This window comes from Dama dama, chromosome 20 (assembly GCF_033118175.1).
Source record: "Dama dama isolate Ldn47 chromosome 20, ASM3311817v1, whole genome shotgun sequence".
Classification (NCBI taxonomy): domain Eukaryota; kingdom Metazoa; phylum Chordata; class Mammalia; order Artiodactyla; family Cervidae; genus Dama; species Dama dama.
In genome coordinates, this window is record NC_083700.1 from 97,341,646 (window position 1) to 97,365,532 (window position 23,887).

General features: G+C 39.7%; 1 protein-coding gene across 5 annotated transcripts in view; it reads left to right on the forward strand.

The window, feature by feature from the left end:
• The window catches only part of GPBP1L1 (GC-rich promoter binding protein 1 like 1), a 61,158-nt gene extending 38,339 nt beyond the window's left edge, over positions 1 to 22,819 (forward strand). For 4 of the 5 annotated variants that reach the window (XM_061122035.1, XM_061122033.1, XM_061122031.1 and 1 more), the window contains exons 6-13: positions 9,230 to 9,302; positions 10,397 to 10,590; positions 17,252 to 17,281; positions 17,414 to 17,554; positions 18,001 to 18,159; positions 19,080 to 19,204; positions 20,587 to 20,689; positions 21,755 to 22,819. In XM_061122035.1, the coding sequence (XP_060978018.1) occupies positions 9,230 to 9,302; positions 10,397 to 10,590; positions 17,252 to 17,281; positions 17,414 to 17,554; positions 18,001 to 18,159; positions 19,080 to 19,204; positions 20,587 to 20,689; positions 21,755 to 21,907 (978 nt within the window). In that variant the 3' untranslated portion in view covers positions 21,908 to 22,819. The remainder of the gene's footprint in view (positions 1 to 9,229; positions 9,303 to 10,396; positions 10,591 to 17,251; positions 17,282 to 17,413; positions 17,555 to 18,000; positions 18,160 to 19,079; positions 19,205 to 20,586; positions 20,690 to 21,754) is intronic. The other variant, XM_061122036.1, reaches the window with a different exon arrangement.
• Positions 22,820 to 23,887: the final 1,068 nt, after the last annotated feature.

Sequence of the window (23,887 nt, forward strand, 5' to 3'; positions counted from 1 at the left end):
GTATTAGCAGGTGTACTCTTCACTACTTATATTTAGCATTGTACTGGAGATCCTAGCAAGTGCAGTAAGGCAAGAAAGAGAAATAAAATGCATATAAATTAACAAAGAAATAAAAGTTTCTATTCACAAGTGACATGATTGCTTACATAAATCCTAAGGACTCTAGAGAATTAACAAGGTTTTAGGCTACAGCATTAATTTTTTTAAAGTCAGTTGTATTTTTATATACAGTTGACTCCTGAACAACATGATGTTCAAGAGTTCGAGCTTGCATGTCCACTTGTATGGAGATTTTTTTCAGTAGTATATACCACAGTTGCAGTATATGATATGCAGTTGATTGAATCCACAGATCAGAACTCAACAGCTTATATGTATACAGAGGGCTTTTTACAAAATTTTAAAAAACCTTTGAAAACTGCTTAGGAATAAATTTAACAGAAGATGTGAGAAACATTAATATTGAACCACAGAATATTGCCAAGGGAAAGTAAAGATCTAAATAAGCGATACATTTTGAATGGAAGGCTTTGAATTAGAAGATTCAACATGGTTAGGACATCAGTTCTATGGACTGTACAACCCCAGCAAGCATGCTTTCTTATATTGAAATAAAAAGACCTAGAATATCTAAAGCAATCTTGAAAAAGAACAGTCGGAGGATTTATACTTGCTAACATGAAGACTTTGTATAACACAACAGTAATCAAAATAATGTGACGTTATTGTGCATATAGATTGATAGTGGGGCAGAATAGAGAGCCCAGAAATAAACCTTCATTAATATGTTCCTCTGATTTTCAACAGAGGTACCAAAGTAAGCCAATCAGTGGAGAAAGAAATGTTGTTAACAAATTGTGCTGGAACTGTGTATCTATCTATATATAGCTATAGATGCTGCAAGTGTGTGTGTGCGTATTCGCTTAGTCATATCCAACTCTTTGAGATCCTGTGGACTGTAGCCTGCCAGGCTCCTCTGTCCATGGGACTCTCCAGGCAAGGATACTGGATTGGGTTGCCATGCCCTTCTCCAGGGGATCTTCCCTACCCAGGGATCAAACCCAGGTCTCCCACATTGTAGGTGGATTCTTTACCGTCTGAGCCACCAGGGAAATCCAGGAATACTCGAGTGGGTAGCTTATCCCTTCTCCAGGGGACCTTCCTCGTGCAGGAATCAAACTGAGGTCTCCTGCATTGTAGGCAGATTCTTTACCAACTGAGCTACCAGGGTAGCTTCCCTGATGGCTTCCCCATCTACACCTATACTTTCTCTTAGATATAGATGGGGCTTCCCTGGTGACTCAGGTGGTAAAGAATCTGCCTGCATGCAGGAGACTCGGATTTGATCCCTGGGTAGGGAAGATCCCCTGGAGAAAGGGAATGGCAACCGACTCCAGTATTCTTGCCTGGAGAATTCCATGAACAGAGGAGCCTGGCGAGCTACAGTCCATGGGGTTGCAAAGAGTTGGACACAACTGAGCAACTAACACACACACACACACACACACACACACACACACACATAGGTATAGGTATATATCTTCTCTGCTCCTATCACCTAGCATACACAAAATGAATTTGAGATGGATTATAGACCTATGGTAAGGCCTGAAGTGAAGAGAACTTAGGAGAATATCTTTCTCACATAGCGGATTTTTAAAAAAGATTTCTTTGGACCTAGGAAGCAGTAACCATAAAGGAAAACATTGATAAATTGGGCTTTATCAAAACTTAGGACTTCTGCTCTTATCTCACAGACTCAGGAAAATATTTGCAGAACATAGATTTGAAAAGGGGCCTGTGCCCATAATATGAGTAACTCCTATAAATCAGTGTTTTAAAATTATAAACAAAATTTGAACAAATGTTTCACAAGGAAGATATATGAATGGCCAATAGGCACATGAAAAAATGGTCAGTGTCATTAGTCATAAAGGAAGTGTGGAAATTTAAATTAAGACCACTATGAGATATTGCTCTATAAACTGGCTAATATTTAAAAGTCTGAGGACACTAAATTTGGTGATATTTTTGAGTACTTGGAGCTCTCATGTAGGTGTGTGTAGTAGTGCTGCCATTTTGAGAAAAGGAAAATCTGGCAGTTTCTTATAAAACTAAACATAAATCTGGTGACCCAGTACTTGTACTTTTGTGTATTTACTAAAGAGAAATGGAAATCTATGTACATTTATTGTAATTTTTTTCATAATAACACAAAACTGGAAACTTTTTTTTTTTTGGTGGCCATGCCATGTGGCCCGTAGGATCTTAACTCCCCAACCAGGGATTGAACCCAGGCCCTCAGCAGTGAAAGCATGGAGTCCTAACCACTGGACTCCCAGAGAATTCCCAGCAAACAATTTAAATGTCTGTAGAAACAGGAATAGAAAAATTGTGGTGTAATCATCTAATGGACTACTTAATACTATGCTGTGCTCTTTGCAACCCCACAGACTGTAGCCTGCCAGGGTCCTGTGTCCATGGAATTTTTCAGGCAAGAATACTGTAGTGGGTTGCCATTTCCTACTCCAAGGGATCTTCCCAACCCAATCTCTTGTGTCTTCTGCACTGGCAGATGGATTCTTAATAGACTACTTATTCAGTAATAAAGAATAACTGGATAAAACATGATGAATCTCAGTGAAGCTTTACACAATAGAGTACATACTGCATGATCCCATCTATATGACATTCTAGAACAGCCTTCCCAGGTGTGTCAATAGTAAAAAAAATCTGCCTGCCAAGCAGGAGACATGAGACTCTAAATGCATGGCATGATGTATAGGAATTCTTTGTATTACTTCTTTTTTTTTTTTATTTGTATTACTTCTAAGTCTGAAATTACAGGATTGAAGAGCCAGAAATGACATGGACATCATCTACAGCAAAATAAAGTGAGGTATTGCAGCATAGGGGCAAATCACTAAAAGCTATAAAACTTGAATGATAATTAGGTATTAACATTTGTGCAGAAGAAACTGAAGGAAACAATAGGGCATCGAGCAACCCCAGGATTTTCATAAGAGCCAGGAATTATTCTGGAAAGCTTAGAGGACATTTGAGAACAGCAGCTAAAAATTAGGGGTGGTTTTCCATATCCCCAAAACTAGTAAATACAGAGGTGTTCTGGGATGTGGTTTGAAGGGTCTAAGTGGATCAGTTAGGAGAGAGAAATCTTTGAGTAACTTGAACAAGGAAAGTTAATATAAAAAACTGTAACAAGATGGGGTAATGAGTCATTGGCTAGCAAGAAGTAAAGAGAACTCTAAATAATATAAAGAATACAGAGTTCTGGAATTTCCCTAGTGGTCCAGTGGTCAAGAGTCTTGCTTTGCAGTGCAGGGGATGCAGATTTGATCCCTGATTGGGGAACTAAGATCCCGCATGCTGTGGAGCAGCTAAGCCTGTGTGCCACAACTAGACAGCCCACACTCTGCAACTAAAGTCCATGCATAGCAGGCAACAAAAGATCTGGCATGACACAATGAAGATCCTGCATGCCACAACTAAGACCTGATACAGCCAAATAAATAAATATTTTTTTAAAATATATAGAATTCTAAGGAATTCTGTAATGAGTTAACAGATCCAAGGAGCTGCCACTCACCCTAGGGCTAAGACAGAGTGCCCAAGAGTGCTCTGTTGCCCCATCACCATGCCCAAAATCGAGATTGAGACCTTGTTGGAAGGGCTTAGCTGTGGTTCACTGAATGGCAAAGCAGTTGGTAAGGTGCTTCTTTAGGGAACATACTGGAAACATCCCCTTTAGAGTACCTCATAAAGCTGTTTGTGGGAGATGTCAATGCTATAAAACCACTCAAGTCAGCACTCACTTGCACTTTAGAACTTGGCTTAGAGCGGGAGCAGAGTACTGCAGGAGTCTGCTGAGTAAGCACATAGGAACAAGAAGCAAAAGTCTCTCCTTGCTGTCTACTGACAGAATTACCATGCCAGCAAATTAACAAAGGGAGTTTTTTTGAAGTGCCCAGATAAATTTACATAGAGCAAGCAGAAAGGATGACTGGAACCAAGAGGCAGTAAAATGATAACCAGTACAAAGTTCTATCCCTTTTAATCATAACTAGCTAGTGCTCCCTTCCAAAACAAAGCCCCACACTGACAACAAAACCATTGGAAATAGAATCCAGACTGAGCTGCAGAGACAGACAATAGAGACAAAGGGAAGAAAAGGTTCATATAAAAGGCTTGGGGAGGGGGTGGTGAGCTAGGATATCAAAGAAAGTATGCCATAGTCCTTTTGAGCACTCCATGAAAACAACAGAAGAGAGAGCTATAAAGAGTGATATTAGAAAGCTATCTTGATCCACATTCACAAAAATTCATCACATAAAAATGGAACATCATGAAAGGATGAAGATAATAAGGAACAGAATATCATTTCTATAGATCATGCAAAGTACACCTGCAAGATGTACACAATACAGACAGGAACCATAACCTGCTATTTTAAAATTTGAATAAATGGTACAAGAAAAACATAACCAGAAAAATTCACAGTGCTGGAACTTGGGGAAGAAACAATAAAAGTTCAGAAAAATGAAGACTAAACAAGGAGCACAAGACAGTAAACCAGTAGTGTTTTTCAAGAGTTAAAGGAAACTTTAAATGAAGCTGAAACAAATAGATTGAAATTTAGAATTGAAAAAAAGAGATGCAGTAATCTGACAAAAAAAAATCCAAAAGCTCTCCCTTCAAAACAAAGAGTAACAAAAACGTAAGTGCTAAAAAGTGTAATTCAAGAATAATTTCATGAAATACAGTAAGACTTGAAGCTACAAATTGAAAGGACAGCCAGACCAGTCATCCTTTGTATATCAAGACATAAAGAACAAGTGACTTATAAAAGAAAAAAAAATCAGATACACTTTGACAACAAAGCTTTATAACCCAAGTCAGTGAATTAACTGGATACTCAATCAAAGAAAATGTGAGCCAAGTATTTTATACTCTGTCACGCTTATCTTCATTTATAAAGGTCACAAATAAACAGTGTGTAAGAACATTTTATTGATTATAATGTTGATGTAATGTTGATATTGTTATCTGAGATTATTGTAATATGGGATAAAGTAACTAAATGCATATTCTATATTTTGTGTTCTTGAAAATCAGAGGTATAAGAAAGGAAATACAGATAGAAAATAGAAGATGTTTAGTAAAAAGCCCAAGGCCCTCAATTTGAATTGGAAATATCACTAAGCCATGAGGTATTTAATCTTTCAAAATGTGTGTGTATGCACATGTTTGAGCATTTCCAGGCTCTATCTGCTAAAAACTACTGAACACAATGACCAGTACCATAACAGTGTCCCTAGTGCCCAGATCATGGTCTTGAAATGCCATTTCTGGACAGGATATTTATCAGATAAGCTTAGAATGTTTTGTTATACTATAAAGCAAAGAAAGAAAGACAACTAGGCTTGTATCAAAAGGTTTCAGAGGCCAAATTGAAGAGGTTCCCACTGGCCAAACATGGGGTGTTTCATGCATCAATTAAGGGTAATTTCAAGTATTTGATTTACATTGTTGTTTAGTCACTAAGTCATATCCAGCTCTTTTTTGCAACCCCATGTACTGTAGCCTGCCAGACTTCCCTGTCCATGGGATTTTGCAGGCAAGGATACTGGAATGGGTTGCCATTTCCTTCTCCAGGGGATCTTCCGGACCCAGGGATCAAACCCACATCTCCTGCATTGGCAGGCAGATTCTTTACCACTGAGCCACCAGGGAAGCCCTTAAATAACATTAAATATGATTAAAGCCGTGAGTTTACAATGATACCTCACCCTAGAAACAAGCATGTATTTGATCTTTTCCATATGAATTCTACCACTGAATTGTGGAAGTACATATATTAGCTTATAAGGAAAGGATGATAAAATTAGATCATTGTATTGCAGCTTGTAGTGAATTAATAGTTTCAGGTTATGAGCATCAGTGTCTGCCAACATCACAAAAACAGAAGCACAGCCAGACATTAGATGTCCCCTAAGAAAGGCAGTCCCAAAGAATGCTCAAATTACCACACAGTTGCACTCATCTCATACACTAGCAAAGTAATGCTCAAAATTCTCCAAGCCAGGCTTCAGTGATATGTGAACCATGAACTTCCAGATGTTCAAACTGGTTTTAAAAAAGGCAGAGGAACCAGAGATCAAAGTGCCAACATCCGCTGGATCATCGAAAAAGTAAGAGAGTTCCAGAAAAACATCTATTTCTGCTTTATTGACTATGCCAAAGACTTTGACTGTGTGGGTCACAATAAACTGTGGAAAATTCTGAAAGAGATCGGCATACCAGACCACCTGACCTGCCTCTTGAGAAACCTGTATGCAGGTCAGGAAGCAGCAGTTAGAACTGGACATGAAACAACAGACTGGTTCCAAATAGGAAAAGGAGTACATCAAGGCTGTATATTGTCACCCTGCTTATTTAACTTCTATGCAGAGTACATCATGAGAAACGCTGGGCTGGAGGAAGCACAAGCTGGAATCAAGAGAAATATCAATAACCTCAGATATGCAGATGACACCACCCTTTATGGCAGAAAGTGAAGAGGAACTAAAAAGCCTCTTGATGAAAGTGAAAGAGGAGAGTGAAAAAGTTGGCTTAAAGCTCAACATTCAGAAAACTAAGATCATGGCATCGGGTCCCATCACTTCATGGCAAATAGATGGGGAAACAGTGGAAACAGTGTCAGACTTTATTTTGGGGGGCTCCAAAATCACTGCAGATGGTGATTGCAGCCATGAAATTAAAAGACGCTTGCTCCTTGGAAGGAAAGTTACGACTAACCTAGTTAGCATATTAAAAAGCAGAGACATTGCTTTGCCAACATAGGTCCGTCTAGTAAAGGCTATGGTTTTTCCAGTAGTCATGTATGGATATGAGAGTTGGACTGTGAAGAAAGCTGAGCACCGAAAAATTGATGCTTTTGAACTGTGGTGTTGGAGAAGACTCTTGAGAGTCCCTTGGAGTGCAAGGAGATCCAGTCAGTCCATCCTAAAGGAGATCAGTCCTGGGTGTTCATTGGAAGGACTGACGCTGAAGCTGAAAGAAACTCCAATACTTTGGCCACCTCGTGTGAAGAGTTGACTCATTGGAGAAGACCCTGATGCTGGGAAAGATTGAAGGCAGGAGGAGAAGGGAATGACAGAGGATGAGATGGCTGGATGGCATCACCAACTCAATGGACATGAGTTTGAGTAAACTCCGGGAGTTGGTGGTGGACAGGGAGGCCTGGCCTGCTGCAATTCATGGGGTCGCAGGAGTCGGATACGACTGAGCGACTGAACTGAACTGAAGGAGGAAACACAAAACCAGCAAGTAGTTGCCAAAATAAAAAAGGGTGAGGGGATCCTATAGTCTCTAGAACTGACTACCAATTTATAGGAAAAGCAGAGATATGATATTTTTCAGTAACTTAGAGAAATATATATAAGAGATGTTTTTTGGATGAAACTAAGAGAGGGAAGAAGTGTTTTTTGGTTTTGTTTTCAATTTAACGAGGCTTATAAAATGTTTTTAGTTTGGCTGGTGATGTTCTGTTAAACTGAGTGGTGATTACAAGAACTCTTTGCCTGCTTGTTTTATGCAGTCTTCTGGGTCTGTTATATTTTACTATTTTAAAAAATTAGTAGAAATGGATCAAAGATAACCAACTAAATAGGTCAGTGTTTCCAAGACCCCTAGATAGAATATGAAGAATACAGGCCTATTTAAAACAAATAAGAATATACAGCCATGTAGATTCCTCCTGCCCATACTGTTCCATCCAGAGTGTATTTACCTGTCCTTTTTCTGTCACAGATCTGTCTATTTGTATACTGAGTTAATAGTTCAGATTGTGTCTGTGCTTGTTTTATGCTAGTCCATCTCCTCTTGACAGGTTGAAAATAACACACCTGCTGGGGCCCCACTCCTGGAGATTTTGATTCAGACTCTGTAGTCAAGTCTGAGTATCTGTTTCTCTTGTTTGTTTGTTTGTTTGTTTGTTTAATGTCTCATGGTCATTTGTGCCCAAAGGCCATTTTCCTACTCTGTACCAGGTTGTAAAGTTGAAGTTTGGACACCAATGTCATCCTCCCTATACAGTTCATTATTGAGTCTGTTGCTCTTAACACTTCTTGATCCTTCTTGTCATCTCTTCCTGTACTCATGTCACCTTCGTAGTTTTCTGAACAATGAAATTGGTCTCTTAATAGTCTCCTAGTTGATACTTAAAAGCCATGAAATACATCCTTCAAGCTGCTCCCAGACTTGTAAACTAATGATCAGATCATGTTAACTCTTCATGAGAGATGGATCCCCATTCCTAAAGAATAAGATTCAACCTCCCTTAAAACTGCTCCACAATCTGGCATTTTCCTGTTTTGCCAGACATCTTTTTCCCCAAAGAAAGGGCCTCTCATTCCCAGCACTGATGTTGAGCTGTGTGCAGATCTCTGAATGATTCTTTTTCATGTTTTTCCTGACTTGGTGTTCATTGAGCATTCTGTTCCTGGAATCACCCATTTTCCAGCCTTGGAGTTCATCATTAAGGACTCCTCTAATGAAACTTTTTCCGATAGAACTTCTCTTTCTAGTAGAATTGAGTATTCCTTCCTTAGTACTCCTTCCCTAATGTGAGCGTTTATCATAGCACCTATAACCTTTTATTGTACTTTTGGCTGCAAGTTTATTTGTAGGAAGACTGTCCCTTGTGGGGATTAGGATTCTTCTTATTTGCCTTTGTAAATTCCTAGCACAGTCCCTAGCACATGATGTGCCTCTGCCCTAAAGCAGTCTTATTAGAAATGCTATGGATATTACACATTTCACTGACCAGATTGTGCTCTTTAAATCTGAGAAAAGTGATCTACTTTCTTGTTCATTCAGCTTTCTCCTTAGTTGGCATATATATCCTATAGGAAGATGAGAATTTGCACAGTGTGTTTTTGTTTTTTGGTTTGGTTTTTTTTTGTTTTGTTTTTAATTTTTAATCCTCTTATGTTAAAGGAAATGAAAGCCACAAGAGCCTGAGATCAATGTAAGACCTATTGATTGGCATTTCAACATCATCTGTTTGTTTGTTAATTCTGAATATAGTGTTAAATAAGTGCTGCTGATAAATAGTTATTTGATAGGTTCCATGATGAAGGTTACTTTGCAAAAAGTGCTGAAATGATTAGTTTTCTGTATCAACCATTAATATACCCTTTTTTCCTAGCCTTCTTTGAATCCAGAAGCTGGCAAACAGAATCAGCCATGCAGACCTATTGGGACCCCTTCTGGAGTGTGGGGTAGGTAGATTTGCCATTTTAAAGGCAAAACTTTAAATTTATCTTAGCAGGGAGAGGAGAAAAATTTCTTTATCTCTTTTTTTGTTTCTTTATCTCTGGTTTCTCATCTCATCCATTTGCACATGGTAACTAACACCTGTTAACTGTTACTCTGCCCCCACCCCCACCCCCGAAAATTCCTTTGGGATGTAAAGGTAGTGGAGTCAGAATAAAGACAATTGAGAGCTTGTAGAACCCTGAATTTGAAAGTCAGATTTTAAGCAAATGGATTCTAAAGTATTCTTTGATAGGCTATATAATACCACATCCTATAGAACATTTTGTTCAGCCACGTTCTGTTTGCTGACTGTGGTGGTGATGTCTTTGTTTTTGGCAGTTATAAATGATGATTGTTGTGTAGGTAAGGGGAAACCTATAAATACACACATTTATATGTATATGTTGGGAATAACTAGCTTTATAAAAAAGTTATTAGACAAATCAGTATATTTCAAACCAAACCTGATCCTGTGGCATTGGGATGTTTGGCATTTACAAATTTTACTCTCCTGGTTTCTATATTATTCAGTAGCCAGGCATCTTATTAGGAAGGCTTTAGTGTATCTAAGTAGTAAATCTAAATTCCGAGTTGCAGGATTAAGGGCAGTTGTACCACTTCCCTTTTGTTAATGAATAGCTTTGCTCCAGTTCACTTCATCAGAAGGTCCCATAGCAGACTCCTTTTTCCAGTTTTCTCTACTCTCTCTATTCTCATGCTGACAGGAGTTGCTACCCTTGGATATATTCTTGTTTGGTATATGCCTGAGTGATCACACCACATGTGAGACATGTTATACGCCTGAAAGATTGATGACATCTTCGGGCTTTTTGGTTGAGTATGAATTCAGAATCAAGTGTTTGACATACTACCTTTTTTCTTATGGTTCCTGAGTAGTGTCACTTTTGAGAATATCTGTGAAGTGCACACCAGGAAATGTTTGTCACTTAGTCACAACTCTTAGCTCTTCGTTGAAAGTGAGGCCTTCATTTGAACTATGCTGTATGTTAACCAAAAGGTTTGACATTCTTTTGCTCTCCACCGTTGTGTTTCACAGAAAACCCACCTAGTGCCAAGCAACCCTCCAAAATGCTAGTCATCAAAAAAGTTTCCAAAGAAGATCCTGCTGCTGCCTTCTCTGCTGCATTCACCTCACCAGGATCTCACCATGCAAATGGAAACAAATCATCAACCATGGTTCCAAGTGTCTATAAGAACCTGGTTCCTAAGCCTGTACCACCTCCATCCAAGGTATGATTTGGAATCAGTTTCAGAACCTTATATAGCAGAGGTGGGAGAATAAATAAGAATTTAGTAAATTTGTTTTTTCCTGTTGAGTCGCTCACCAGATATTCATTTGGTACCATTAACTTATATGTATAGTATTTTACTCTGTCTCCAAACTCTCTACTGCTGCCAACTACATGTTTAGTAGGCCTCTCATACTCTAGCTTCATCTTATAAACCTGCTTCTCTTGATTTGCTGTTTTCATTAATGATAGCAACATTATCTATCAGTGAGCTGAATACCATGGCTGTTGCTTCATTCCTCCTCCTCACTCATTCCCCTATACCAAGCAGTTACAAAGTCTCTGTCAGTTTTTTCCTCTATGATATCCTATGTCTTCCTCATCTCACAATTTCAGTGTACCCTTCTACTGCCTCATCTCTCTGTTTATCTTCCACTGAACTGTCAGAATGGTTATCCTTAAGCAGTCTGAATATATTACATCCTTTCCCATTAAGTCCCTTTAGTGATCCATACCATCAGTATACCAGGGGTTGTTGGATAACTTAGCGCCCCCCTGGCGGCAGACAGTAAAGAATCTGCCTGCTGTGCAGGAGACCCTGGTTTGATTCCTTGGTTGGGAAGATACCCTGGAGAAGAGAATAGCAACCCACTCTAGTATTTTTGCCTAGAGAATTCCATGGACAGAGAAGCCTGGCAGGCTAAATGTTATCTGTAAAGGGCCAGATAATTCATAATTTAGGCTTTGTTGGTCACATAATGACATATGACCTTTTGGTAACATACTCTTTTTCTTTTTTTCCCCAACCCTTTAAAAATTGGGGGAAACAAAACAAAACATTATTAGCTTATGGGTCATATAAAAGTAGTCCTCAAGCCAGTTTTGGCCCATGGGTCATAGCTTAGCAACCACTGATGTTATAATACAATGTCCAGACTCCTTAGCACTGGCATGTATAATTCTATATAGTCTAAGCCCAATATGTCTTTTATATTTTACTGCCCTTTCTCTTACCTAGGAGATTTTCCTTCACGTTTATGTCATCCTCTCTGTGAATCCTTTTCTGTCACATACGTCTAAAGATCTAATTAAGTGTTGTAGCTGATTGAATAGCATTCTGTCTCTAATCATGATATTTATTGCATCTGTTTCTTCACTTGGTGTAATCTCATTAAGGGCTTCAGGTCTTTTCCATGTTTGTATCCCTAGCATTCTCACAAAAGCACACAATAATTGCTTGAATAAATTCTAGCCACTGTAAGGAAACAGTTTTTACTGTGTTACTGAGAGAAAATACTAATGAGCATTAATTCACTTTTCTCTGTGCACCAACACTTGTTTAGGCTTCCCTGGTGGCTCAGTGGTAAAAAATCTGTCTGCCAGTGCAAGAGACGTGGGTTCAGTCCCTGGGTCTGGACGATCCCCTGGAGGAGGAAATGGCAATCCCCTCCAGTATTCTTGTCTGGGAAATTACATGGACATAGCAGCCTGGTGGGATACAGTCCGTGGGGCGTCACAAACTCAGACACGACTGAGACTCAAAACACTTGTTTTGTACTTAAGAGCAACACAAAGAAGTACATCATTGGTCCTGAGCCTCCATGAGCTGAAAGTTTAATTGGGATGACAAGATACAACAGTATAAGGTCATATGATTGTATATGAAATAAAATAACAAATCCTAGAAACAAAGCTTAAACAGATTTGGAACAACTAAATTAAAACACTCTTTACATTGTTCAGAGGAGCACGATCAGCTTAGACTACAACCATCAAGGGAAATTTTACTGAGAAAATGTAATTTGAACAGAGTTTTAGAGGCTAGTCAAGATTGAGATAGGAAAAAGCCTGGAAAGTACTACAGATTAGAAGAGGTGGTTAAGTAAAATGTTTTGAAAATAGAAAACAGTGGGCACATTTGAGGGATAATGAATGAACCATTCTAATTGCCTGGTAGTACTGGAAAAATATCAGAACTGATGGTTATTATCCTAGTGATAATGAAGCTTTTCAGGGTAGAGAAGATCACCAAGGGAAAGAGGATACAAGAGTAAAGAATAGGAAAATAAGACTTGGGAAAATACTTATTATTTAATAAATATTAGGGGAAAAAATAAATAAATATTAGGAAAATAACAACATAGTTAATAGGATTAAGAGATTGTACTCAGACATAGAAAAAATGGTAAGCTATCACAAATCTGCGAGGGTGAGTTTAAGATAGCAGCCAGGGTTGTCAGCATTTGTCAGTTGCTGCTGACAAGGGCAATAACTGAAAAGAGGGGGTTTGGACCTCAGCAGTTAGAAAGTTTTTGGTGACTCTGAGTCGAGGTTTTAGAAGAGTAGTGTAAGGCTGAAAAACAAGATTTCAGAGGATTCTATAGTTATGTGAGTGGAAGTGAAGGCAGTGGCACGTCTGAAACTTGACAGTAAAAGGAGACAGTATAGGTGCTAGAAAAGTGAAAGGATGAAGAAAATCTGTAGGAAGAAGCCTGTGGGGACTTTAAATTTACTTGAAAGATCATTAAAGGAACATGACCCAAGAAGAATACACTGATTGACAAGTGGAGTTATTTTTAAAAGGGGTTTAGAATATTTATTTCCTTTGATACAGAAGGGAAAGAATGTGAATTCAGTCAAGAGAGCAACTCCTATAAAGAACGAACCTAGCATGGAAATTAACAGCAGGACTTGTGAGTAGGCAGATGACACTTAAGTCCTTTATATTACAACCTTGAACAAGTTTCTAATGTTCTGAACCTCAACTTCATCATATAAAATGAAGGTAGTAATGCCTGTCTCTTAAGGGTTTTTGAGAGTTTAAAAAGTTTTCATAAGTGTTACTTCATTGGGAATATCTGCAAACATTATGTTAAACTGTAGAAGAAAAAGAAAATAAGTGAGACAAAGTCATAGCCTCAGGGTCTCAAATCTTCTGTGGGTGAAGACATGACAAGGAGAAAAGTCATAACACAGAGCTTAAGATCAGTTTAGCCTTGTTGTGGGGAATTGAGTTGAGAAAAGATGAAGATAGGAAAACCAGTGTAAAGTCTGCTATTAACTGCCTTTGCAAAAGGTAGTAAAGCCTGAACAGGGATGTGATGCAAGTGAACAGAGAAGAGGGGTGGTGATGGCTCACAGTGGGAAGCAAATAAGAGCAAGAAAACAGGGCACTCAGCATTCTTCCCCCAGAAACTGGGATAATTGTGGAACCATTTCACTGAAGTTAGAAAAGAAAGAACGCAGAGTTTTCAGGAAAAGGTTGATGTGAGTGGTTCTGGGACTCTTGAATGTAGGATACTATGGGGAGAGGAGATGACTAATAGGCAGATGTGGATGTATCCATTCATTCATTTTCTCTCTGTGTTTAACAGTTATTAAACATTAAGTATCTGTATGTTTAAAAGCTAAGTTTAAAAGCACTAGAGGCACAAAAATAATCTCAAAGGGTTTATTCTGAGATATAGTGAAGAGACAGATATGAAAAATAATTGTACTGCCTTCTTGGAGAGGGTCCTCATGAGTCTTTACAGACGAGGTCATATTTGAAATGGGTTTTGAAGTGACAAAGGAAGAACTACCATTTGTTGACATCTTACTATGTTCCAGGACATTCACTAGACCTTTTACATAAAATATTTACTTTAATCCTAGGATGTAGAAAATTATGTAATGTGAGGTTGAATGCAGAGTTCCAAAGAATAGCAAGGAAAGACAAGAAAGCCTTCCTCATCGATCAGTGCAAAGAAATAGAGGAAAACAACAGAATGAGAAAGAGTAGGGATCTCTTCAAGAAAATTAGAGATGCCAAGGGAACATTTCATGCAAAGATGGGCATCATAAAGGACAGAAATGGCATGGACCTAACAGAAGCAGAAGATTATTAAGAAGGGTGGCAAGAATACACAGAAGAACTGTACAAAAAAGATCTTCATGACCCAGATGACCACGATGTTGTGATCAATCACCTAGAGCCAAACATCCTGGAATGTGAAGTCAAGTGGGCCTTAGGAAGCATCGCTACGAACAAAGCTAGTGGAGGTGATGGAATTCCAGTTGAGCTATTTCAAATGCTAAAAAAAATTATGGAGTCAGGATTCTTCAACTAGATTTGTCTGACTTCAGCTAGGGCTGTTTACACTGCCCCAGAATACTTCCCATCTTGATCAAGGATAAAAAAGAAAGAGGAAGATGAGAATTCTGGTTTTGGAGTCAGACTTCATGCCATTCTAAGTACTTGGAATATAGTATTGGCAGTAGTCAATTGTTGTAGGCAGTAGTCAGTAGTTGACTAAGTAGTCAACAAACTGTAGTTTTAAAACAGTAGGAGTTTGTTAGGGAGCAAGTAGGTGAGGCATTGCCGGCAGAGGAACTGTGTGTTACCCAAAAATAGTGGGTGGGGGAGCAAAACATGCCATGTTTGGAAAAAGACAAGTGGTTAAGTATGAATGGCAGGTAGTTAGGAAGTGGTGGGACTTGAAGACTAAAGCCAAGTGATGGAGGTCTTTATAAAAACTCAAGTGAGAGTTTAGGGGTCATATTATCAGCTATATGGTTTTAACAACTTAAATGATTAGACAATTACAAGTAACTAGGTTTTCTAATTAAGTTCACCTGGGAACAGATTCCAGTTGGCGAGTACTGAGTATGCCTATACCCACTGAAAAGACTGAAAGGAATTATGAAGTGAGAAGAGATTGAAGGATCAGGGAACTGAGAAAGGAAATACTGGAGTGGGCTGCCATTTCCTTCTCCAGGGGATCTTCCCAACCCAGGGATCGAACTGGGGTCTCCCACACTGCAGGTAGACTCTTTACCATCTGAGCCACCAGGGAAGCCCAAAAAAGGGAAAAGAGTTCAGAAAAGATGGGTAAAGTGCAATCTCTCATTTCTACAAAAACAGACTTTTTAAAGCTGGCTTTTGAATGTAATATGAAGACAAAATTTTTGCTTACTCATTGAAAGAGCTGTTTTATTAAAATGGGGATAGAAGTGTGTGTTAGAGGGAATTAAATAGTAATAATGAACAAGTGAAAGCAGATAACTGACCTGTGCAGAAAAGTTTGGCAATAAAAGGATGGTAGTAAAAAGGAAAATCTTTTTCCCCCTAGCTTCAACTTAATAGAAAGGAGGTTAAAGATACAAAGGAGAAATAATTGATAAATTCACAAAGGAATGAGAACAAACATGTAGAATGATAGAAAGGTAGGGTGGAGCTATTAAAGGAACTTGAGGTGCAAAGAAGGGAATTGGGGAGAGTTCGGCTCTAGTAACTTCTGACTTCTGTCCAGTAGGAAAAGGCATGACCGTTTGAGGTGGAGAGTTGAGATTGGTTTGGAGGGAAGGAGAAGATACTTTAAAAAGAAAACGGTTGATACGTGGTTCATTTTAATGGGGTTTTTTTCCCCTCCCCTTTATTTTACTGGTTGATTGAAGTGTGGATAATGTACAATATTAACAGAGTCAAGGTATCTGGTGACCTTGTACAACTCTGGGAAACTGTGTCTTTGATATTTGGCCTGAATAAGCAGCCATCTTTAGACTTTCTTCAGTGAAAGAAAAAAATTAATCTCCATTCTAGTTGGGTCATTGCCTCTTTTATTGACTTGCATGTTGTTTTTGGAGGCACTGTGGAAAACAGTATTACATACCAGTTGAGTAACCTTGGACAAATTATGTAACTTCCTTAATGTCAGTATGGGCTTCCCTGGTGGCAACGTAGGAGACCCAGGTTCGATCCCTGGGTCAGGAAGATCCCTGGATAAGGGAATGGCAACCCACTCCAGTATTCTTGCCTGGAGAATCCCGTGGACAGAGGAGTCTGATGGGATACAGTCCATGGGGTCTCAGAGAGTCGAACATGACTGAGCAACTGACACACAATGTCAGGATAATTCTCAGTAAAAATTCCACATCATAATTATATCTGATTGGGTTAAGGATTAAATAAACTACAACGAGTATCTGGTATATGGAACTCTGTTAAGTTTCCTAAAGCCTACAGTATCTTCTTTAATAACAAGAATGAAGCTCTTTTCACTCAGACCCTTCTTTTGTCCTAGAGGTCTTTTGGTTCTAATTGTTTCATTTTGGAAAAACAGGCTTTTTCACTTTCTTCAGCCTGACATCAATGATGTGCCTCAGATGGGCTGTGTGACTCAGGGGAAAATGAGTATTCTAGCTACACTATGTTGCCATTTGAGTTGGGGCCAGGGCCAGAGTGACAGAATGGGCCCAGACCCCACAAGGCAGAGCAAGGGAAGAGCTTCTGGACTAAACCAGGATCATCCAGCCATTTATATTGCCCACTCTGCCCTGTAACTTAGCCTCCTGCCATCAGAGTTCTTAGAAAACAACATTTTTTCTGATGTGCTTTGTGAGGGTGGGTTTTTGTCAGGATTACTTCAAAGGTTAACATACCATACACCATTAAAAAACAAAAACAAAAAATTGGGGGGGTCAAATGAGTTTAGAAAATGCTGTAGATTATAGCTGCCTCTCAATTCACATACATGAAAATGCTTTGTGAAATAGCACAGTAAAAGAAACCTATTGTGGAACTATATTCAGCCTAGCATCTCCCAGGCTTATTGGACTAGAGCTCTCTATACCTGTTAATATCCCATGGCTTTTCTGATTCCTATCTACCTTTTCCCTTCAAGGTTGTATACCTTCCAAACGTGTTGAGACAGGTGAGCTTTCATGTTCCCAACATAACATTCCACATACTATTTCCAAAGCTTTTCACTCTTTGCTTTGTGATCTTACAAGCTGAGCTTCTGTCTGTGTGCTGTTCTGACTGATTGTTCTTTCTTCCTATGTAGGCCAGTGCGTGGAAAGCTAACAGAATGGAACACAAATCAGGACCCCTTTCCTCTAGCCGAGAGTCTGCTTTTACCAGTCCAATCTCTGTTACCAAACCAGTAGTACTGGCTGGTGGTGTAGTTTTAAGCTCTCCCAAAGAGGTGAGTGAGGATAAAGGAAAGCAGCCTTTTTTTGTGAAGTTGCCGTTCCCCGTTTACTTAAACTGAGACAAGTGTTGTGGTATGTATAGCTCTAACTTCATTTCCTTTGTAGCTATTCTTAGCTCAGAGTCATTTCTTTACTGGTGATTCCCATTAGCATCCAAAGATAGGCGGTAGCTGGGTGGGGTCTTTGGCCTGTGTCAGACTGGCATTATGCTTGCCTCTGGAGAAAGATCAGAGAGGTGCTATTTAAACCATCTGGTTTTAACTGTAAAAACTCTGCAGAACTGAACTCTGTTTAAATGAAAAGGATAGTTTATTTTTGGTAAAAGACAGTAATAAACAGACTGCCAGAGTCAGGAAAGCATTACCATGTAGAAGTGGCCTAGAGAATCCCAGTACTTACGTTTACTGCCAGGAACAACCTGTTTGTGGTATTTGCCCAGAGCCCCGCCAGCACCACTCCTCCGATTGAGATCAGCTCCTCTCGTCTGACCAAGTTGACCCGCCGAACTACTGACAGGAAGAGCGAGTTCCTGAAGACTCTGAAGGATGACCGGAATGGAGACTTCTCAGAGAGCAGAGAGTGTGAGAAGTTGGAAGATGTAAGACTGTGGGTTCTTCTGGGGCAACATAAGTGTTTTTCTGCATTATATATGTACTTTTTGTTTTTAAGAGAGAAAGATATGGCACATTTTTTTTTAAAGTACAGAGATTTGTTTATAGGAGTAACAGCTTGTGATAAAAGTGAGCTCAGTTCTTTGTTCAGCATATTTCAGATTATGGCTCATTTCAATGATAGTGGCCTTGGGACTTGCTGCTCTTAAAGAGGGCAGCACTGCTTGAGTCTTGAATTGGTCATTGCTGTAAGAAGTTGGTAAACTATAGAAGCTTTTTTTTTAAGGATTATAGTTAACTGTAATGGAAGAAAATCTGACAAACAGAACCATAAAACAAGGGTTTTTGTTTTTGTATCTTGCAGCAGGTTCCTAGTCCAAGAGGTAATGGCATTTGTAGTATCAGGAAACTTCTAACTTTTGGTTACTTTGGACTAGGGTACTTGTGTTCCCATCCACTTTCTAGTTATGGAAAGGACAAAGCCAAAAACCGGAAGAGGGATGTCCTTTTTAAAATGCTTTCTTAAAAGCCACCCCTGCAATTTCCACTCACATTTTAAGTGGGCAGCTGTCAAATTGCCACTCCTAGCTGCAAAGAAGTTTAGGAAAGGGAACTTTTTAAAAACTTAGCACATTGGTTCTTTAGTCCAAGTCGGTAAGGAAGAATAGAAAATCGATACTGCATAGGCAGCTTGTAACTTCTGTCACAGTTGACCTAGCCTGAAGGTAAGATGGTAGCAAGTTGGTATCCTTTGGAAATCTTGGCAAGATGAGCAAGTTCTCATTTTTAAGTGGGGAAAACCTGTGGGCCAAGATGGAAAGCATCTCCTTAATCTCTTAAGATTACTTATCTTGCTCCAATAGATTATTAAACTAAACATGTCCTTCCTTTCCTTCCTGTCCTCCAGTCGGAGGACAACAGCACACCTGAACCAAAGGAAAATGGAGAGGAAGGCTGTCATCAGAATGGTCTTGCTCTCCCTGTAGAAGAGGAAGGGGAGGTCCTCTCTCACTCTTTGGAAGCAGAGCACAGGTAAGTGAAGATCAGATACACAAGGCTGTGTATGACCTACAAGGAGTTTGAACATACTTAAGACAGCTGCACTTCCAGTATAGAGAGAAGTGCCCACAGCAGCACAGCTTGTTCTCTTGTGGGCCACAGGTTGGCCTGTTGCCCACTGGGTGTATTCCTTTATAGATTCAACCAGCTTTCCACATGCTTCTCTCCAAGGCTTTCTTGTAGTTCAGTTTCAGACTCAATTTATGGCTTAGGTTGGAAGGGGTGGAGTGGGTGAGACCTGTTTCCTAGAGCTGTTATGGTGGCCCCTTTGGGCTCTCTCGAGATTTATGAGGCCTCTTCTTTAAATGAGGGCCTTGAACACAGAGCCAAGGTGTCCGGCCAACTGGATGGCAGATGGGACCTGCCAGGTACCTTCCTGAAAAGGAGCTCCTGTCCAGAGGAACTTAAAAAGGGGTAAACAAGATCACATGGTTATGGGGTTCACAATGCCATGAAATTAAGAGCACTCAGAGCGTCTTGCCTGGCGGTCCAGTGGTTAATTCTCCATGCTTCCACTGCAGGGGCATGGCTTCCATTCCTAGTCAGGGAAGTAAGATCCCACATGCTGTGTTGTGCAGTCAAGAAAAATAAATAAGAACTTAGGTACATGTGGCTATGTGCTGATTTGCTCACAGGAGACAGTGAGATTTCTTTGGTTTTGTCTGGGGGACAGTTTGACTCCTTTCTTTATTCTGGGGCTTCAACATAAGAGTTCTCTATAACTCTTAGGCTCTGGAAAGAGCAACTGTATATTGATTTTGTATCCTGCAACTTTGCTAAATTCATAATTATCTCTAGTAATTTTCTGATATTATCTTATACAGTATCATGTCATCTGCAGACAGTGAAAGCTTTACTTCTTCTTTTCCCATCTGAATTTCTTTTATTTCTTTTTCTTCTCTGATTGCTGTAGCTAGGACTTCCAAAACTATGTTGAATAATAGTGGTGAAAGTGGACACCCTTGTCTTGTTCCTGAGCTTAGGGGGAATGCTTTCAGTTTTTCACCATTGAGAATGTTTGCTGTAGGCTTAACTTATATAGCCTTTACTGTATTGAGGTAGGTTCTTTCTATGCCCATTTTTTGAAGAGTTTTAATCATAAATAGGTGCTGAATTTGTGAAAGGCCTCTTCGCATCTATTGAGATTGGAAAGAGCAATTGTGGAGATCCACCATCTAATTCCAAGCACCTAAGTAGTCATAATTAAAGATTATCCTACTGGGTATAAAGAATAAAACCCACATTTCTTCTCTAAGCGGATACCATTGTCCCTGGACAGGAAAGTTTCTGTGGAAAGTTAAGGGCTTCCCTCCCACTTAAAGCTGTATTTTCTTTGCCTGACCTGCTTCTGCTAGATTACTGAAAGCAATGGGATGGCAGGAGTATCCTGAAAACGACGAGAATTGTCTTCCCCTCACAGAGGATGAGCTCAGAGAGTTCCACATGAAGACAGAGCAGGTATGTGGTAAACTTTGCTGGAGACCAGTTAATGAGTAAGAGAAAAAAGTGCTAGGGCAGTCATTGCCCTTGGGAAGTCCCAGTTTTGGGTGTGTCAAGGATCTTGAGAAAGAAAACAGTAAATAAGTCGCTATTGTAGAAATACAGAGGAGCATCCCAGGCCATAACGATCTCCAGTGGTGGACACAGAAACCAGGTCAGTGGTTAGCAGATTACAGAAAGCAATATGTTATTTCATCCTGGAAGCTCTAACTCCTCATCAGAATCACAAGGCTATGTTCCAAGGTTATGGGCTGAGCCCTTGGTCCCTGGGGAAGCAGGCTATGCTTGCAGCCCTGTGGATTCCCTCTGGTACCGCAACCAGAGCCAAGAAACCAAATAGTCTCTCTCAATTTCTTCAACAAATGCCTAGATTCTTTCTCTGAATAAAACACTGCCAGGTCCCTACAAACCTCATGGAACTTAAGTTCTGGTGGTATGTATTTAAAGTATAAATAACAGTGATGTTAAATCCTATAAAGAAAAGTATAGGCTGACATAAAGACTTCAGGACTCAGAACCCTGTTCCCCTATCACTGTCATCACCTGAGAACTTGTGGAAATAAGAAATCTTGAACCCTACCTCAAACATACCGAATCAGTCTTCATTTTAAAGAAATCCTTAGGTGATTCATTTGCACATTACAGTTCAAAAAGCACTGCTATAAGAAATCTTCAGTTTCTTAGAAGAAAGAACATTCTTAGAACTTTCTGGCTAAAATTGAGCTGAAGCCTGGTCTTTCCCAACTTCCCTGATGGCTCAGGAGTAAAGAATCTGCCTGGAATACAGAAAACCTGGTTTTGATTCCTGGGTCAGGAAGATCCCCTGGAGAAGGGAATGGCAACCCACTCCAGTATTGTTGCCTGGGAAATTCCATGGACAGAGGAGCCAGGTGGGCTCCAGTCCACGGGGTTGCAGAGTTGACTGAGCAACTAACACTTTGGCTTTCTGGCCTTTACCAGGCCCCATGGGCCAGTGTAGTGACTGATGATTGTCTTTTTCTTTTTTTCCCATGCCAACCACAGCTGAGAAGAAATGGCTTTGGAAAGAATGGCTTCTTGCAGAGTCGAAGTTCCAGCCTATTCTCCCCTTGGAGAAGCACTTGCAGAGCAGAGTTTGAGGACTCAGACACGGAGACAAGTAGCAGTGAGACATCTGATGACGATGCCTGGAAGTAGGCGTATAAATGCTCACAGTTAAATCTGACCCAGTAAACTCAGCTTGTGTGTTTAGGGGTTATACAGAAGAAATCGTTCTTTTCCTTTTCTTATGTTATTGTTGAATACTTCATGCACAAGGGAAATAATCATATCCCAAAGAGAGAGCGAGCGATTGGCTTGTTTAGCTTTTGTTGTTGTTCTTCCCTGTTATCTGCTTAATAGAGAGAACTTTGTGTGGTGGGAAAGATTTTTAAAACACACATACACACAGTATATATGGGGCAATGCACAGGTGGGAGCTGGCAGTGCAGAGAGGAGGAGACACTGGTCTGCAGCAACAGCTTCTACTACCAGCCCTTGGGGCACTCACCCCTGTGCTCAAGCAATCATTGTCAATGACAAAGTGACTATTGAAGTTATAATTGTATTAAATTAATGCTAATAATTTGGATATTTTATTTTATTTCTGGCTGCTCGGGTAACGTTAGCCCTTAACCAAGCATATGTGGTTTTTTCCCTTTTTTTTTTTCTTTCTGGGTACAGCTGTAAAATATTTGGATATAGGAAATGTTGTGTTATTCTTGCAGCCTTGATATTCAGGGTGGATTGTAAAATATAAATTTTTGTGAGATTTCAAAGATTAAGATTATTTTGATAACATTATTTACAGATTTAAAAGATGTGGTTATCACAAGTCTGTTGAGGGGGAAAACTACTGCATAAAATAACTAACTTGGAATAAATATTTTGCATCAGTTTGGATTGTCTTGTGTAAGAAGTATATTTTCTTTAAAATTAAATGAGTGGATTTAGAGGTCTGAGGAAAATCCGAATTCAGACACACCTGTTTCTCCTTTTAGCAGATACATTTTTGATGCAGAAAAACCTGTGCAATAAACTACCAGTAATAAAACCAGAAACCCAAATTTCCTTTCTGATGCTGTTTTTCACTGCCCATGTATTTGCCAGTGTGCCTATTTTAAGGAACTCTGTGCCTCAATATTCCTGCTAAATAAGAATATAGGGAGGGTGTCCCAGGCATTATGCAAGGCCCTGGGAATGCAAGGAGCACCCAACTCAATAGGGAAGAGAAGAAACAGTTACATTAAAAATGGAATCTTAGGCCAAGATCTGATGGACAATTAGAGGTGAACAGATCACTGATAGTGGCATTCTTTGACCAGCTGTCTATCACGTGGTCCCTAGTGGATATAGCAGCCCAAGATTATACTCTCATGGGAGACAACAAGCCAAGGGGTAACAGGCCCAACCACTAGTTAGGATCCCTGTCTTACAGTGTAGATTTCAGAAGGGGTAGAGACTAGAGGAAGAGAAACCACCATGGTGCTTGGTAGATTCTAAAGGAGAGGAAGGCAGAGTACTAATAAGAAAACTTGGGACTTCCTTGGTGATCTAGTGGATAAGACACCACGGTTCCAGTGTAGGAGGCAAGGGTTCAACTCCTTATCGGGAAACTAGGATCCCATGTGCCATGTGGGGGGTTGAGAGAGAGAGACATTAATAGAAGAAGGAAGGAAAACAAAAAACTTGACAGTTATGACACTATATTAATTGCGAACCTTGATTTCAGTATTAAAATATGAAAAAGTGTGCATCTTAGGATCAATGAAATACTATTAAATGAACTATAAATTGGAAATGAGAAGTATGTTGAGTTAGACATATCCTGTATATTTGGTTTTGGGCTTTGCCACTTAACTAGAGCTCTCAGAACAAATTTCTAAAATGTAGCCCTTTTCTCACTTGAAATTGAGTTGGACTTTAATTACATACTTTGAAACACTTTGTAACCTGCTGCTCCTCATACCTTGGCCTTAAGCACCTGGGGGCAGGGTAACCACTACCTGCTTGTTTAGAAACATGGAGCTAGGTCAGAGCTCCTGTTTCTGTTGGATTTATCTACCTGGGGAGCTGGCAGGGAGATCTGGTCAGCAAGAATGGGGCCTGTGCGGGCCCCAGTCTCGAGTGAAGGGGTAC